The 16,020-nt window shown below is 36.9% G+C and overlaps 1 protein-coding gene and 2 long non-coding RNA genes across 4 annotated transcripts; all 3 read right to left on the reverse strand.

The window, feature by feature from the left end:
- Positions 1-521: 521 nt before the first annotated feature.
- On the reverse strand, positions 522-1,751 carry LOC147511327 (uncharacterized). The gene is made up of 2 exons (XR_015219328.1): positions 1,626-1,751; positions 522-752 (listed from the first exon to the last, which is right to left on the reverse strand). It is a non-coding gene; the product is annotated as an uncharacterized LOC147511327 (long non-coding RNA).
- Positions 1,752-1,816: 65 nt separating this feature from the next.
- LOC147511328 (uncharacterized) lies at positions 1,817-2,281 on the reverse strand. Its single transcript, XR_015219327.1, has 2 exons — positions 2,143-2,281; positions 1,817-2,042 (listed from the first exon to the last, which is right to left on the reverse strand). It is a non-coding gene; the product is annotated as an uncharacterized LOC147511328 (long non-coding RNA).
- Positions 2,282-2,582: 301 nt separating this feature from the next.
- On the reverse strand, positions 2,583-6,071 carry LOS4 (P-loop containing nucleoside triphosphate hydrolases superfamily protein). 2 transcript variants are annotated; one of them, XM_086603043.1, is made up of 8 exons: positions 5,578-5,896; positions 5,004-5,507; positions 4,818-4,883; positions 3,679-4,080; positions 3,495-3,606; positions 3,002-3,087; positions 2,801-2,867; positions 2,583-2,649 (listed from the first exon to the last, which is right to left on the reverse strand). In XM_086603043.1, the coding sequence occupies exons 1-7, from the start codon at positions 5,746-5,748 to the stop codon at positions 2,805-2,807; spliced, it is 1,404 nt and encodes a 467-aa protein (XP_086459169.1). In that variant the 5' UTR covers positions 5,749-5,896; the 3' UTR covers positions 2,583-2,649; positions 2,801-2,804. The 2 variants fall into 2 exon arrangements, with proteins under 2 accessions (XP_086459169.1, XP_086459168.1); XM_086603042.1 differs by having other exon boundaries at positions 2,583-2,867; positions 5,578-6,071.
- Between the last annotated feature and the right edge of the window lie 9,949 nt (positions 6,072-16,020).

The following is a 16,020-nucleotide window of genomic DNA, read 5'->3' on the forward strand; positions in this document are numbered from 1 at the left end:
GACATGTTCTTATCTAATGGTTTTCGTAGACCACAAGGCAATCCATATCTATTACCAACACAAGTTACAAAGGAAGATGGGTGGCATATGCCCCGCCCCGCCCCCATTCACCAAGAAAACATTTGTACTTGCCAATAAGATCATAAGATGATTGTGCTACATTAATTAGATACTTTGAACTACTAAATACACATGATCTGTGCGCAGTATGCTGTGTGAATGCTGACGATATTGTTTACACAGCGACTACCAAATTCCATATGGCTACAGGCATACACACACTATGGAAACTATAGTCTAGACAAAAACTAGCCAGTATACAGGAGTCTGTATAACTCACTCTGGTTATGACGCAATAAGTTCAACGAAACAAGCGAATGTCTGCAACACTTCATTTTTTTTCAAGCGCATGTCTGCAACACTTAGGTGATCACTTTAACTCCATGGGTACAACGATATCATGCTCAAACCAAGCTTCGCCATTGAACTAACAATAGGTTCAATGACGCCCACAAACAATATTCAGAGAACAACTATTACTCAAGCAGTCAAGCACGGAGTTTTAAGAAATGAAATACACCCCTCAAAGACAGTTGATAAACATGGAAAGAGGAAAACGGTCCTTACACTATTTGAATTCTTAAGTTTTCAAAAACTAAAAAAGAACGGGCAACATGCGTCCAAAATCATTGTCCCAACAGAAAGTTCTGCAAGCTCACGAATTGCAACCTGTCATAAAGGCATTGAGATCCCTGCAACATGAAAACGCAAGGATTAACCATTCGCTCAATTGCTTAGATTAGAAAAAGAACACAAAAAAAAACATTAGTTGCACAGGAAAATAACTAAAGATGATATCATATGAGACACCAACTAGAAATAAAAATGACATACTGTATTTTGCCCTAGTGGCTATAACATTATACATTTAGACTCTAATTTTTTGGAAACTGGAAGTGATATATGCTAAACTATTGCTTTTCAGTAACCCCAGGAAAAAAAATATTGCCTTGGTTCAACAGAGTTTTCAATCTGTTTAGCCCTATTATGGTTTTGAGGTCTATCAAATACAAAGCCTTGTGTGCTTGTGCTTCCCTTAGTGCGTTGCTAAAGGGACTGCACTTTGTATATCGTGGGAAGACAAATCATAAATGGTAGCGGTGCCAACCAAATTGGAACATCACGTAGACACCTGATTAACCTCTCCTCATATGATGCTAACTTGTCATCATTAGCAGAATGCTTGCTTATTAAAACAAACAAACAAACAAACAAAAAAAGGTAAAACATATCTTAATACAGCTATCCGAGAGACTTGTGCATTAATTATTATAACCTAAGTAGAAAAAAGTTATGACCTAAGTAACATCGACACTGGTACAAGTGTCACTGTGTCAGTGTCCAACTGTCCAACAAGGCATCCTATACAAGAATCGTCAAGGAACACAGGTGCCAATAAATAATTTCTTTTCAATACATTTGAAAGTTTAAAGGAAACTTTTGAAAGTCTGTTACACATTCTTGTTTGACCATCTGTCAAATTATATTCTTATCCTGGTCCCTGGACTCCATGAGACTAGAACAAAAATATCGAAACCTCACAGAGCAGACCCAATCGAGCCTACCTGATGCTTCTACATGGGCTTTGGATCACTGAAATGAAATTCCTGGAAAGTGATAAAATCGCCATGTTTGATAGAGGAAGGAAGAGGGTTTTTAGAAGAGAGGGGGCACGATGGCGATTAAAAAACAAATGATGTTGCTATCCTTAAAATAGCTCCAACAAAGGCAATCATCCTTAAACTCTCCTAAAATGTTGGCGACTTGAAGAGTTTCATTCTTGTATTAACTGTAACTGGTTGTGATTATAACAGGGTTTTTCACTTTCCAGGATTCTGGATTCCATGAGACAAACATAGGCAATATGAAAATTTCCTTCTCTGTTACAAGTACAACTCCAATAGAAGCAATAAATAACTTTTTCCTTTGGCCAACTGGACAAAACTGGAAACCGATGAAATTGCAACACAATATGCTACAACCTACGGGGGCAATGAGAATTGTTAGGCAAAGAGAGTTGTAGTTGTGAATAAGAAACAGTCTCAAAATGAAAAGAGAAATGGAGAGCAATAATATATATACCTTGAGGAATCATTCCCCAGCTCTGAGACTCACTGGAAAGGATGGAATTCAATCGAGCCGATGCAATTGCGCTGTGCAACGGCATCATCGTCACCAAACTCCTCCTCAACGACCCCGATGGTAATCTACAAAAAAAACACAATCACAACACTGAAGGTATAAAAAAAAAATAGTGAAAGGTGAGATGTAACCTTGAATTTGCAGAAATGGTGGATTTGAGAGGTGAAGATGAATTAGGGGCATTTTTGGAATGGATGAATTTGAGAGAGAACGAGCTGACGATGATAATCTTGACAGTATTGTTCGTGCTGCACCAGACGACGACATGCTTCAGCTTCAGACTCGTTTTCTTTCTTTTGGGGTTTTAAGGGTTTAAGCCTGTTCTTGATATGTCGATCGAGTGCCGATAAAATCTCGACAAGCTTAGAAGATATCGACAATTTATAGTGGAGAGACGTAAAAATTTCATAAATTCTCATTTCTCAATGTTCATAAACAAACAACATTGGACTCACTGGAATACTCAGAAGGGAAAACAAATAACTTTGGAACAATTCATTGTAAGATTGGAAGGTCAATCGCCTTATATAGGAAGCTGGTGGACTCAAGTTTGGCAGCGACCAAATCTTCTACTCAACCCAAATTATTCCAAGACCAGAAAATCAAAGCAAACCAGCAGCTTTCAGAGCTTTTTCAACCTCTTCTACACTCCGCCAGTCTGGAACCTGCATTGCATGCGAGAAAAAACACGAGAACTTAGATCACATATACGGAGAAACCCATCTCTTGCATAAGCATATAATGAAACATTGAAGTGTGTGTGTGTGTGTGTGTGGTGGGGGGACTGAACCGTCAGTACCTCAACAATTTGACTTCCAAAATACTCCTGGATTTTATCCATCAATTTGAAGTCTGCATCTGTACACAGGAAGTTGAATACAGCCCCTGCAAATTCGAAACCAACCAATTGAAGTTAGCAAGTGTAGAACATGCATGGACAGCCTTTAGATTGTTGTTCTTGTTATTGTGCAGGCGAGCGTTTGTCAAGAGAAACAAATCTCACCTAACCAATTACATTGTTACAACGAAAGAAGAAGATTATCATAAGTCTTCATATCCCTAAGCTCTTTTCCCATAAAAAAAGAGATCAGTTGCAGTTGAAAGATAGCATCTTCTACCAGAACAGACCGAATTTGAGGTTAAAATTGGTCAATCACCGGCCATAGACGACCGACAAAAGAAAAGCTAATAGTCATATCTTGCCAGGATTAGGGACTGATACAGCTACATCATAAACAAGGCGTTGGACGTTTACTCACTCCAGAGAAAAATATGTGAAAGTTAAAGAATACCTTTGCGACCAAATCGCCCTGCTCTACCGCATCTATGCAAGTACACCTCATAATCTGGTTCTGTCCGAAAATTATGCTTGGCTGGAATATCATAATTGATAACCAGATTGACCTGTAGATGAGAGTTGTGTCAAATGCAAAACAAACAAACACCAAAAACTAAAAAAATAAAAATTATATTCACCTGTGATTGATCGAAACCTCGAGCAAGGACATCAGTTGATATAAGTACTTTAGTCAATCCGTCCTTGAACTCCTTTACCACTTTGTCCCTATATTCTTTATCGAGATTACCATGCAGAGTGGTACATCCATAACCATAGTCACCTAATTCTTCGTGCAGAAGTTTGGCACTATTCTTTGAGTTGACAAATATGATAGTCTGCCCCAACTTCTCTCCTAGTTCAAAAATCCTATCCTTAATGAGCTCTAGCTTGGCTTTTTCGTCCGGGCAGTACACCTTATACTGCTTCACCACATCTAGTGACAGCTCTTCTTTCTTCACAAACATTTGGTTTGGGTCACTAACATGCTTTGCCGCAAAACTTTTAACAGTTTCGTTAAAAGTAGCAGAAAACAGAAGGATCTGAAAATTGGGAAAACATAAGAGGTGATGATCAGGAACCTTAGTACTATGAATGAATAGTTCAAGATCCAAAATAAGCATCCAAACACTATAAGTATTGTATTTCAAAGACTCGGTAAAGGAATTTATACAAGCCTGAAGTTTAAATGGTTAAAAAACCATAAAAGAACTAATTATATAACAATGACTATTTGCTGGACGTCCTGATATGTATAAGTTGTATACTGTAATCAGAACAAAGAAAACACAACAAATCAACATGACAGAAATATATAGTGAATTTTAATTATGATAAAACAAAAAATGACCTCTCTAAATCCAAATTAAAAAATTTATGTGCCTTCAAATTGTTGTATTAGTCTGACTCCATATGCTTAATACACTAAAGTAAACAAAGGCTGTGAAATAGCTACTCAACCTGTTTTGCCGCAGAATCGGCCTTATAGGTGAAACGAATATGTAATTCATTTATTCATCAATGTAACACTAACAACTATTCTGGTAATCTACAGGTGAGCGGGTAAGCGTGGATAGGTGAGGTCTATCCAACTTAAATTGAAAAGCCAATTTCGATGGTTTTATCACTTCATTGCATTTCTTAATAGCATGTGTGTCCCAGAAGAACTCCTAGAGTCCTAGATGGTAATCAGCTTACAGCATAAAATCTAGAAGACAGCTCTACCAATACTTTTGAGCACAACAATGCAGGAACAATATGACAGTAACAAATAACGAACCTGAATGTTCCTATTGGCTTTTCTAATATCCCTCATGAGTTTCAAGGAATCCTCTTGGAAGCCACTCTGCAAAAGGTAGCAATGCATATACAAGAAAAGATAAAGTAGTCAATAAGTAATGATGAATTAAAGACGATTTTAAACACTACATGAGCAGAAGTGTCCAACCAAATAAAACACACTTACATCTGCCAGCATGTGATCCGCCTCGTCAAAAACCAGTATTTTCAAATCTCTCGGGCTGAGTGTCTTGTATGAAAACCATCTCCCAATCGTTCCGGGCGTTCCAATCACTACTTGATCCACAACTTGGCCACGCCTTCCATCCTTAGTAGGCAGAGCAGGGATAGAAGTTATACCGGTATATTTCCCCATCTTTCTCAAAACTTCCAAATTCTGAACCACCAATTCCCTAGTCGGGCAAACACAAAGAGCTTGTGGGGATTTCAAATTGGGGTCGACACGACTCAACATCCCAAGCACAAAACAAGTAGTTTTGCCCGAACCATTATGAGCTTGGGCAATGAGATTCTTGTACGGCGGAGACAGAATCATAGGCAAACTAACCGACTGAATCTTACTAGGGCGAGTAAATTTCATTTCAACATAAAGACCTCTTAATAGCTCTTCAGATAAATTCAAGTCCTCAAATGTCGCCGCAGTTGAATACAGTGTATCTTCTGCCGTAACCTGTTAAAACAGCAACACAAATATCAATATATAAAATGAATAATAATAATAATAATAATAATAATCTTACAGCTGTAATATTAGTATCTTCAGCTTCTTCGAGAAAATCATTCTCTTTTTTAACATCTTCTTCGATCTTTAACGACTCGAGTTCAGGAAGAGGTGTCGAAGTAGATGTATTTGTAGTAGACTCTTCTTCTGGTTCGTCTACCACGTCACCCCATCGTTTTGTTTCCGCCATATTCAACGACAACTAAACAATCAACTACTGAAAAAAGAGGATTCCTCTCGACAAAGCCCTTCACACAGAATATATAATTATTCAATAATTTAAACAAGGAAATAGCGAGATTCCACCGGAATATTTCAAATGTGTTTGATCATTTTGATATTTCATAGGGTTATAAATAAATTTTACAATGTTCCCATTTAATTTCGGATAAAAGACACACCCTTTTCTAATTACGGTCTATTTATTGGTAATATTACAAATTTGTCCCTCACTCTATCTTTTCTAAACATAAATCTAAATAATTTGAAAACAAAAAAATAAACCCTTCCCCCAAATTGAATTGAAAGTATGAAATGTGTAATATGGAAATTCAAATTTTGAAATTAATGACGATTCCGCCGATTTTGTGCAATAAAAATCAAGATCTACTCGAAACAAAAGACAACCAACTACTACAAAGGTGAGAAACTAAATTTTAATATATATATTTCAGTTTTATTTTGTGCTTTGGTTGAATGAAATTGTTTCTTGCTTAGATGAACATGAAACTTAACTGTTGATGTTTGTTGTTTGATTTTACATGTTGTTTTCAAGTGTCAACTCCCACTACAACATGGGTGTTGCACTGTCAATTATCACTGCAACATGGATGTAGCACAGTCAATTATCATTCCAACAACCACTGTCAACTCCTACTGCAATATGGATGTTGCATTGTCAATTACTACTGCAACATATTGTCAATTACTACTACAATATGGATGTTGCATAGTCAATTACTACTACATCAACCACTATCAATTACCACTACAACATTAATGTTGCACTGTCAATTACCACTGCAATATTAATGTTACACTGTCATCTCTACTACAAGATGGATGTTGCACTATTACATTGACATCAAATAATTGAGATTACGTGCACTCATATACGAATGTTAAAAGACTTAATGGCTATACACAATAGAAAGTGCACTTATTACTTTTGATTCAAATGTATTATAAGTATTGTCGTGATGAAGTTAACATATAAAGAATGGACCTTTAGCTCAAAAAGGTAGAGCACTTGGCAGAAAAATCCCAATAGGATAGTGGTTCAAATCCACCAAAATTCTTTTGTATATGTATATAACATTATTTTTATAATATCATTTATCAGGTGTAATGTGTGCTTACAATTGTGTAACATCTATGTTTTTAAAAGAATCTTCCAATTGTCGACGTTTACAATTATCGACGGTCACAAGCAGCTTGTGGTGGCTTGTTTTTAAATGCAAGTATCCTATGTTTGTTCATGTTGAATACCTCAGCCAGTTGCTTCCTAAATTCCAAGTTTACAACAAATCAATTTAGCTTTGTTTGCATTTTGAGTACATGATTCCAAAGACAAAAACACTCAGTTTAAAATGAGAAGTCTTCTCTAAAAAAGATGGGTTCAAAAAAAGTAAGTGTCACGCATGGTTCTTGTGCAATATCCCACTGCAACATTGATAGATGTTGCACTCTCAACTCCTACAGCAACGTGAATATTGCACTGTCAATTACGACTGCAACATGAATATGTCAATAATGACTGCAACATGGATGTTGCACTCTCAACTCCTACAGCAACGTGTATGTTGCATTGTCAATTGCGACTGCAACATGAATGTTACACTCTGCAACATTAATATTGCACTGTCAATTACAACTGCAACATCGATGTTGTACTCTCAATTATGATTGCAACATGAATGTTGCACTGTCAATGACGACTGCAACATGAATCATTTCACATACTAAGAAATTTCATTATAACAAATGAAAAATAAAATAAACCGACTAGCGAATAATCTCAAATGAGTATCAACATTCAATAAAAGTATACAATGAGTATCAATTTCTCATTAACAAATGTCAGAAGACAAAACTTAAAAATCTCAATTAAGATAACAAAAAAAATATGGTTTGCCAAGAACATCAAAACGGATCACAGACTAACGACTCACACCGGTGCTTTCAATTCTTTTCTTCTTGGGTCTACCAGGATCAATTTTCAGACTACACGGATAAACCGCAGGAGAATCAAGCATACGTCTTGGCATAGAACCATTCGGAACTGGCTTGATAGAATGTGAGTAACATTGCCTAAACACGATCACCGTATATCCTTCATCAATATAGCCATAACATTGCCTAAACGCGATCGTCGTATATCCTTAATCACCCTTACTACCAATACAGGCGATAACATATATGCAAGGGAAATTATTAATACATCAATAGTTAAAAGTACATGTTCTATTCATCAAATCAACTAAATGCATATATGGAACTAGGGGGGTGCATGTGGGGGACGTCGCACCCCCTGAACTTTGAAAAGCTTCATTACCACGTAAGTCATTGCCGAGAAAAATATCCCAAGTCTAAATGAATAACGTCGTTATGAACTATAAACTAATTTTCATTGGATCTAACCACCCTCAAAGTCCTTGCATCTTCAACCTTGCTGGCTAATACTATCTCCATTTTTGGACATAAAATGGAATTCCATTTCATAGACTTCTCCAATATGTTCCAACTCATTTCCATCATCTTTTCCATGATTCCAAAAAGCATAGGAGTAATAGGCAGGAAACACTCCTTAGTGATCCATGCATTGAAACATTCAACTAGTGTCGAGCACATGTCACTGTATCTAGCACCGCGGAAGTATGCATTTGCCCAATTTTCCAATCTAATATCTGTCACAAATACAGAAAAATAATTACCAAAAAATTCAAAACAACAACAACAAATTCAAAATTTCAACAACATTATACCTTATTCAAAAGCAACTCAATCTCGAATAAGTAAATCTTCGCACCAACACAAGCCGCCAATGTCAAACAATCTCTGACACAACTACAATATGAACTTTACCAATTTGTACATCAACAACACTCATTTCCTCAATAGAACAACCCTTTTTCTCTTTCGCCCATTCGATAACATTCTTAGTTCTTGCCACATAAAACCCTATAAAATTGTAATTCAATTAATAAGATAAAACCCTAATTCACAATAAATAAAAAGTTTTACCTTGAGAATGAGCGAGAAATAGAGATGGAGGGTTTTCTGATACTGTTAATGGATGTATTGGTGGGTTTTGAATATCGAAAGTGAAAGGTTGAGGTTTTAAAGGAATGGAATGACCAATTTTTTTGAAAAACAAGTCTTCTAATTTTTTTAAGTCTCCTTCTTTTACTTCTTCGTCTAATTGGATGACACTCTTTTCTTCTTCTTATTTCGTTTATGTTATTGGAATTTAAGTTTAATGTATTCAATTTTGGGATTTTGAAGAAATGAATAAGAAATACCGTAAATGGTATATTATTTTGAAAAACAAATAAGGTGCGGTTGGTTTTTTCTCATGACTTATCGAAAATGAAACCTTTATTTGACACTTTTAAAAATCGGGTGGGCTTTAGACGTAATTCATAAAGTCAACGGGTTTTAAACTAATAAATACTGGAATCAGGGTTTTGAACCTAGTTTTATGGGAATAAAATTAGGTACTTCGGTCAACATTGGCAAGCGAGTGTTGCTTATTATTTGCCATAAATATTGCATTCAAATTAGGGGTGCAACTTGGGTTGGGTTAGCCCAAGCCCGATGGATTAAAACCCGACTTTTATTGGTCTTGGGCTAACATGTTAGATCCGTGGTCTGGGCTTGGTTTTGTAAAATCAAAACCCGACTCGATTTTGGGTTGGGCTTGGGTTAGAATATCAAAAAACCAAAAAACCCAAGCCCGTGTGCATATGTACATATATCTTTCAATCATTCTATTTTTGTAAAAAATAAGGTTGGGAATCTCTATTTTAGAGAGAATAATATAATCAACAAGATTAGTTTCTCTTTCAAACAATCAAATCTCTTTGATTTCATTAGAAGATTTTAATTTTAGTGTTTTTTATCTCATAATTCCAAAAAAAACCAGAGAAGTTTTGACCAACCCGACCCAGCCCGAATTGGTCGGGGTAGGAATTGGGCTGAAAATTTAAGGACCGACTAACTCGATCTTTAACAACTCGAGTTCAGGCAAAGTAGTAGTAGAAGATGAGGCTGACTCTTGTTCGAAAGGGTGTGTTGCATCTGTATTTGTAGTAGACTCTTCTTCTGGTTCGTCTACCACGTCACCCCATCATTTTGTTTCCGCCATATTCAACGATGACTAAACAATCAACTACTGGAAAAAGAGGATTGGTTTGAATTGTTGACTATTTGGATTTAAGTAGTAATAAAGAAGGAAATAGCGAGATCGAGCGTAATAATGAGTAAGCCAATGGAATGGAAGAAACATAATAGAAAAGGAAAGTGGGCACCGACTCGCAGGGGAAATCTCGCTACTTCAAGATGGAATATATGTTTCAGAAAATGAAACTTTGAAATTTCAATGAAATATTTAAAACGTGTTTGATAATTTTGATATTTCATAGGGTTATTAAATAAATTTTAGTTAGGGCATCTCCAATGGAGGGTGTAATTTTACACTCCCACATAAGTGCCACTAGGATTTTACAAACCCCCCCACCCCCCCCCACCCACTCCTGTATGATATATTCAAGCAAAATATACACCCTGAGTATGTAGTTTCGAATAGGGCAAAATGAGCGAAGTGTATTTTCAAGGACTGACGTTTGAGAAATTAATAGATTCAAATGTCACTTTAAGTAACGTCCCACTTTTGTTTTGTTTCTTGAAGAAACGTCCTGCTTCTATTTTAAGAGGCACGTCACTTTGAGTAACGTGTCACTTGTTTTGCAAAAGAAAAAACACAGAAACAGTCCAGTAGATCGAAGCTCTCCTTTTTCTTCCTCTCAACTCCATTATTCTCCATTTTTCTCTTCCAATGTCTCCTCGCAAATTTTTTTTGGTGGTAGAGAGCTCTGCGAAGAAGAATCAACAACGTCTAGTGTAAGAAACTTGGGGCAAGAAGACGAATTTGTCGCTTCAAACATCGGATGAAAACACACTTTAACCCATTGTTTTTCCACCATTTATCAATCCACAACAACATCCACCACTGATTCGAAACCCAAAATGCATGCATCAAAGAGAGTGCTTGAAAACCAAGTAAGTTTTAGTATATTTTTATTTAAAATTTACATGATTAGAAATCGTTTGTTTAAATGTCTATAAGCAAACTTTGGTGTTTTAATTCCTAATCGTATACTATTTTAATTAATGAACCTTTTTTTTTATGTAATGACTAATCACAAGTGTAACTCCTTGGTTGATTCGTTGTTCTTGGGAATCGGTTAATATTTTTTGGAAAGCTCTTCGGAGTAGAAAGGAGCCGGGGTTTATACGAATTTGTGATGCCATATTGGCGACTCCCTTTGGTGGTATCATAGACGTGCCATATTTGAAAAATGACAAGGCACTAACGTACGCCTTGGCTGAGTGTTGGTGGGATACCACACATAGCTTCCACTTTCCTTGGGGAGAGGCCACCATCAGCCCATTAGATTTCTCCATGCTTACGGGGTTGAGTATAGGGAGAGGAAAATTGTTACAATCTAACCGCAGTTATGAGACTTTTGAAATGGCGCAACAGCTATTTCTTGGAAAAAAATTTAAAGACGATGATCTGGCTAAGGCGTTGAGGTTGACTCCATCTAATTGGACAAGCACTGGGATACAAGGTAGATGGTTTGAAGAGAGGTATGTGAATTACATTTTGGAGAAACCTAAAGGGTGGGAGCCAGGGGCTGATCACGAGGAGAAGTACATACTTGCTTTTCTATTTTATATGGTTGGTCAAGCTTTTCACAAAACAGGAGCAAGTTCCATTTGCATCTCCCTTGTTACGGATCTTTTGGATAGGTCGGTCATAAAAGATATTGACTTTGGTGGTGCCATTTATGCGTATTTGTTTAGAGGCATGGATGAGGTTGTGCGTACTAAATCTAGCAAGGGGCAAATATAGGGATTTAGTATTATCTTGCAGGTAATTACGTCTTAAATTTTTATTATATTTTGAAATGTAGTCGAATTAAAATATTAATCATGCAGGCTGTGTATTATTAAATTTGTAAAACTGACTAACGAATGCTAACCATTATTTTATTTTCACTATAATATTGGTGGTTTGAGTACGCGCGTACATTGAACCCCATTTAAGATTCATTGTACAACGGGGATGAGGTTTGTCACAGCCCGAATTTCTAAACAATTAAAACAAAATGAATAATTGAAATATAAATATCTCAACCATCACTTGGTTCAATTGTCTAAAAACCCAGGCTATGACGGGGGATACAACAGATGTCAAAACCTAAAACCCACATCACAACAGGATCAACTTAACAACAAAAACTCCAAATTTTCTCAACCATCACTTTATTAAAGACTATCTTCCGTTCAAAAACATCATATAAAACTCTAAGAATAAAAGGTCCTCATCATCGTATTCTCATGTCATATGAACAGGAACTAAGTTATTACATACTTCCAAAAGAACATACCTAATAAAAATAAACTCCCGGACTGCTCCAAGCAAGAATCCAATTCACATGTTCCCAAGAACACACCCACGCTAAGCAAAACAAAGCAAACATGGGTCAACAAAATGGAATTTGCTTTGTATGAGTAGACTAACCACATATAAACATTATCATACTTTAATTATCCAAACAATCACTTTATATTTTCCCATAACTTAATCATTATCATTGGACAAGACAGTAGTTCCGATTTTCAACCGCATAATTTCTTTCCCAAGCAAAACTTCAATTTTATTAACTTCCATCTTATTAACTCATTCTAATAACTCCTTTTAATATCTAAATAATTGAATTACACTTACCGATATCCGTAGATAAGAGTAGGACCGCCCCCTCAAGAAAAATATTATTAAGTCCTACCCTCCCTCGAAAAAGAAAGTTAGAACTTGTATATATAACATATGTAGATATTCTATATGTATTCAAAGGTAAACCCAAGTACACTCAGATAAACAAATCCATTTCTCTTATCAATTAATCAATTACTTTTCTTATACACCCACCCTTTAGTACCTACTCCACGATTTGCACTCCACACATTTGCCAAATCACACATTCCCTCGCGGTGCCTCTCTCCCAATTACCCACAATATCATAGCCATCTCTCGGGCTTTCATACACATATTTCACAGCCTCTTTGGGCACAAAAACTCGTGTCATTCATGGCACATTCAATGAATACCTTAGGTCATTCCCCGCCACATTCAAGGAATACCTATCATATCACTAACGGGCCATTCATGGCACATTCAATGAATGCCCCGAGTCATTCCCCGCCACATTCAAGGAATACCCAATCCTACATTCCCCGTGACACTCAAGGAATACAACTAACCGCCGGGCCAACTACAACTTCATTCATGGCACATTCAATGAATACCGGTCATTCATGGCATTCAATGAATACCCTTATATAACACTAACGGGCCATTTATGGCACATTCAATAAATGCCCATCTAACATATGACTTCATCACCATAAACCAAATTCCAAAACTCGAAGGCAGGGTGCGGTAAGTTTTGTTTACGATTATTATACTTTTTATTTCATAAATTATTTCGAACGTAGAAATATCTTGATTTAATTATTTTTTATTTACGCTTATTAATTTCATGAATGTATAAGTGTCATAACGCTGTGTATCGTAAAAAGAAAAAATACAAAACAAGAAATACACGCATACAAGTATATTTATAAAGGTCTTAGCCAAAAATCAAACACGCAATAGTCCTAGACTTATCCTATTAGACCGAATCATAATTTTAGGAAAAAGTCAAATTTTCGGGTCAACTGGTCAAAGTCAACTCTGGTCAAAGTCAAAGTCAAATTCCACTCTGGTCAACAGTCAACTCTGGTCAACAGTCAAAGTCAGCCATCCCCAAACTCTTCTAACCCAAGGGCCCAAAGTCTAAGGCCCATAGTCTACACTAAAGCCCAAAAATAAAATCCAAAAGTTTAAAACATATGAGCCCACACGATTTGGCCCAAATCGTGTTGCACTGCTCATCTCCTTCCTCAAACAAAACTTCCACCACCACCGACCACCACAACGGCCACCACCGGCCATCCATAAGTAAAACAAACCCAGCGGTTTGGTTCAGGGAGAAAAACCCTAGCTACCTATGTCAACAATTCACCATTTCATCATACTGAGAAAATTCGAACGACGCCATTAAAGCTTTATTCAAGCTTCAATCACAAGACTTTCCAACACCAATAACCAATTCAAAATCCACCACCCCCCATCATCAATCAAAATTCAACAAAACAATAATCTACACAACACCAAACTCGACGCCATTATTCGCTTACAAAAGCTCCATCTCACGACACCAACTACCATCAACCAACGCCAATACAATCATTTAGACGATCGATACTTATCTAGTTCCACCGAACATTTTACAAAAAACATAAACAATCACATTCACACAAAACAAAATAGTCGAAGTTGGTTCTTTTTGGCTTTTGCCGAAAAGCCCAGAGAGTTAACAAATAAATAAAGTGACCAATCGCTTTTTACAAAGCCAGCCATCATCGATTTAATACCCTTTTAAGTTTTCCCGAATGTGACGATTATTCAAGGTTGCATAATGAAGTTAACACTACACAAGATAGATCAAGATGATCGGACTCATAGAACAAGATATGAACAAGAAAATCATATTGATTCTATCCTCATGCCATCTACAAGAAACAACGAGAACTTTATCAAACATAATATATCTACTCACAAATCCCTCTTCGTCCGAACCGTCGCTCCCACCTCTCCAAAGAAACCAACCTCTCTCTCCATCCATTTTCATTATTTTTCTTATTATTAAAACCCTATTCTCTAGAACAATGTGTTTATATACTTGGGTCCGAAACCCAAGCCTAACACATACTCGAGCCCAAAACCAGGCCCACGTATCCCGAGTCCAATCCGACGAATTTTGAAAATAAATAATTTAATTAATTAATAAGTATAAAAATACATATAAAAACACGGGGTGTTATAAGGTTCCAAGGATAAAGGCCTGGGGTAAAAACAAAGTTGAGAAACACTATGGAACAGTAAGACATAGTATTCATTTGTCTCGTCAGCAGATTGAGATAGCTACTGCTAATAAGATCGTATGGACACCTTGGATTATGTCATGCATAATGGTAAGAGAGCATGACTCATTTGTTGAGGATGGTTTGATGCAAAACTATTGGGATGCTTGTCACCATGCCTTAGACTTGAGTAGGAGGAGGGTGGTTTTCATTTCGCCATGCCCTTTAAAAGCATGGTACCTTGGGGATTGAGCTTGGCGCCAACTTACAGAAGAGGTTGTTATCCCCCACCCACCACTGGAAAAAATGTGTGTTGTAGATGTCACTCTTGCACAGATATTGTGGTACCGAGAGAACCATTGGTCATTTGATAGTTCTTTTATCACTGCAAATGATGGTACTTATGACTATTATTGGGCTACTGTTTCTCGAGGGTCCATCCTACCGGGCCTATTTATCGTGCATCCAACCTTGATTTAGTCACTCCGGAGGCCTTAAGACAGGGCCTCCAATTACCAGGGCCTTCATAAGCGACCTATGCACTAGGTGGATATGATGCTCATGTGTTGTTGGGGGTTGACCCGACAGACGATGTTTGGACGACGACACATATGGTTGGATAAGAAGGCCAAGTAGTTAATTATGCGATTCCACCTATTGACAATATTGTATTACCACAGCTAGATCCATGCATTAACGAACATGACGTGGTAAGTTTTATTTGCTCGAATTAGTTAATTGTTGTATTTTAATTTTCAATAGACTAATGTATACTTTTCCATATAAATAGGATACTCTACGGTCTATGTATGCCTTGTCATTGAGATTGACACATGGCATGCGTCGAGTTGTACTTGACACATCTCGGCAGAGTTTCAAGGACCTAGAAGCTGAGAGGACGAGGGGGGATATAGCAGAGCATGAGCTCGAGGATATTAGACTACGCTTTGGTCAAGCATACATGGATAGCCAGGCGGTACAATTTTTGTTTATTAAGTGATTTTATTTTATTTTTCAAAGTACGTAAATCCCTTAAATCTAGAGAGCACAAGATAAAAGTGTACATTCAATTGCCCAATCAACTTGTTTCTCCTCTCATCATATGTCAGCTTCTACAAGTTGAACCTCTTGTGTGCCTTCATAGCCTCTTTCTCCGATTTCTTCACTATTGGATCAACGCAAATACTAGCACACAACCCCTTGTGCGAGC

Source organism: Coptis chinensis, chromosome 3 (assembly GCF_015680905.1).
Source record: "Coptis chinensis isolate HL-2020 chromosome 3, ASM1568090v1, whole genome shotgun sequence".
NCBI classification, from domain to species: domain Eukaryota; kingdom Viridiplantae; phylum Streptophyta; class Magnoliopsida; order Ranunculales; family Ranunculaceae; genus Coptis; species Coptis chinensis.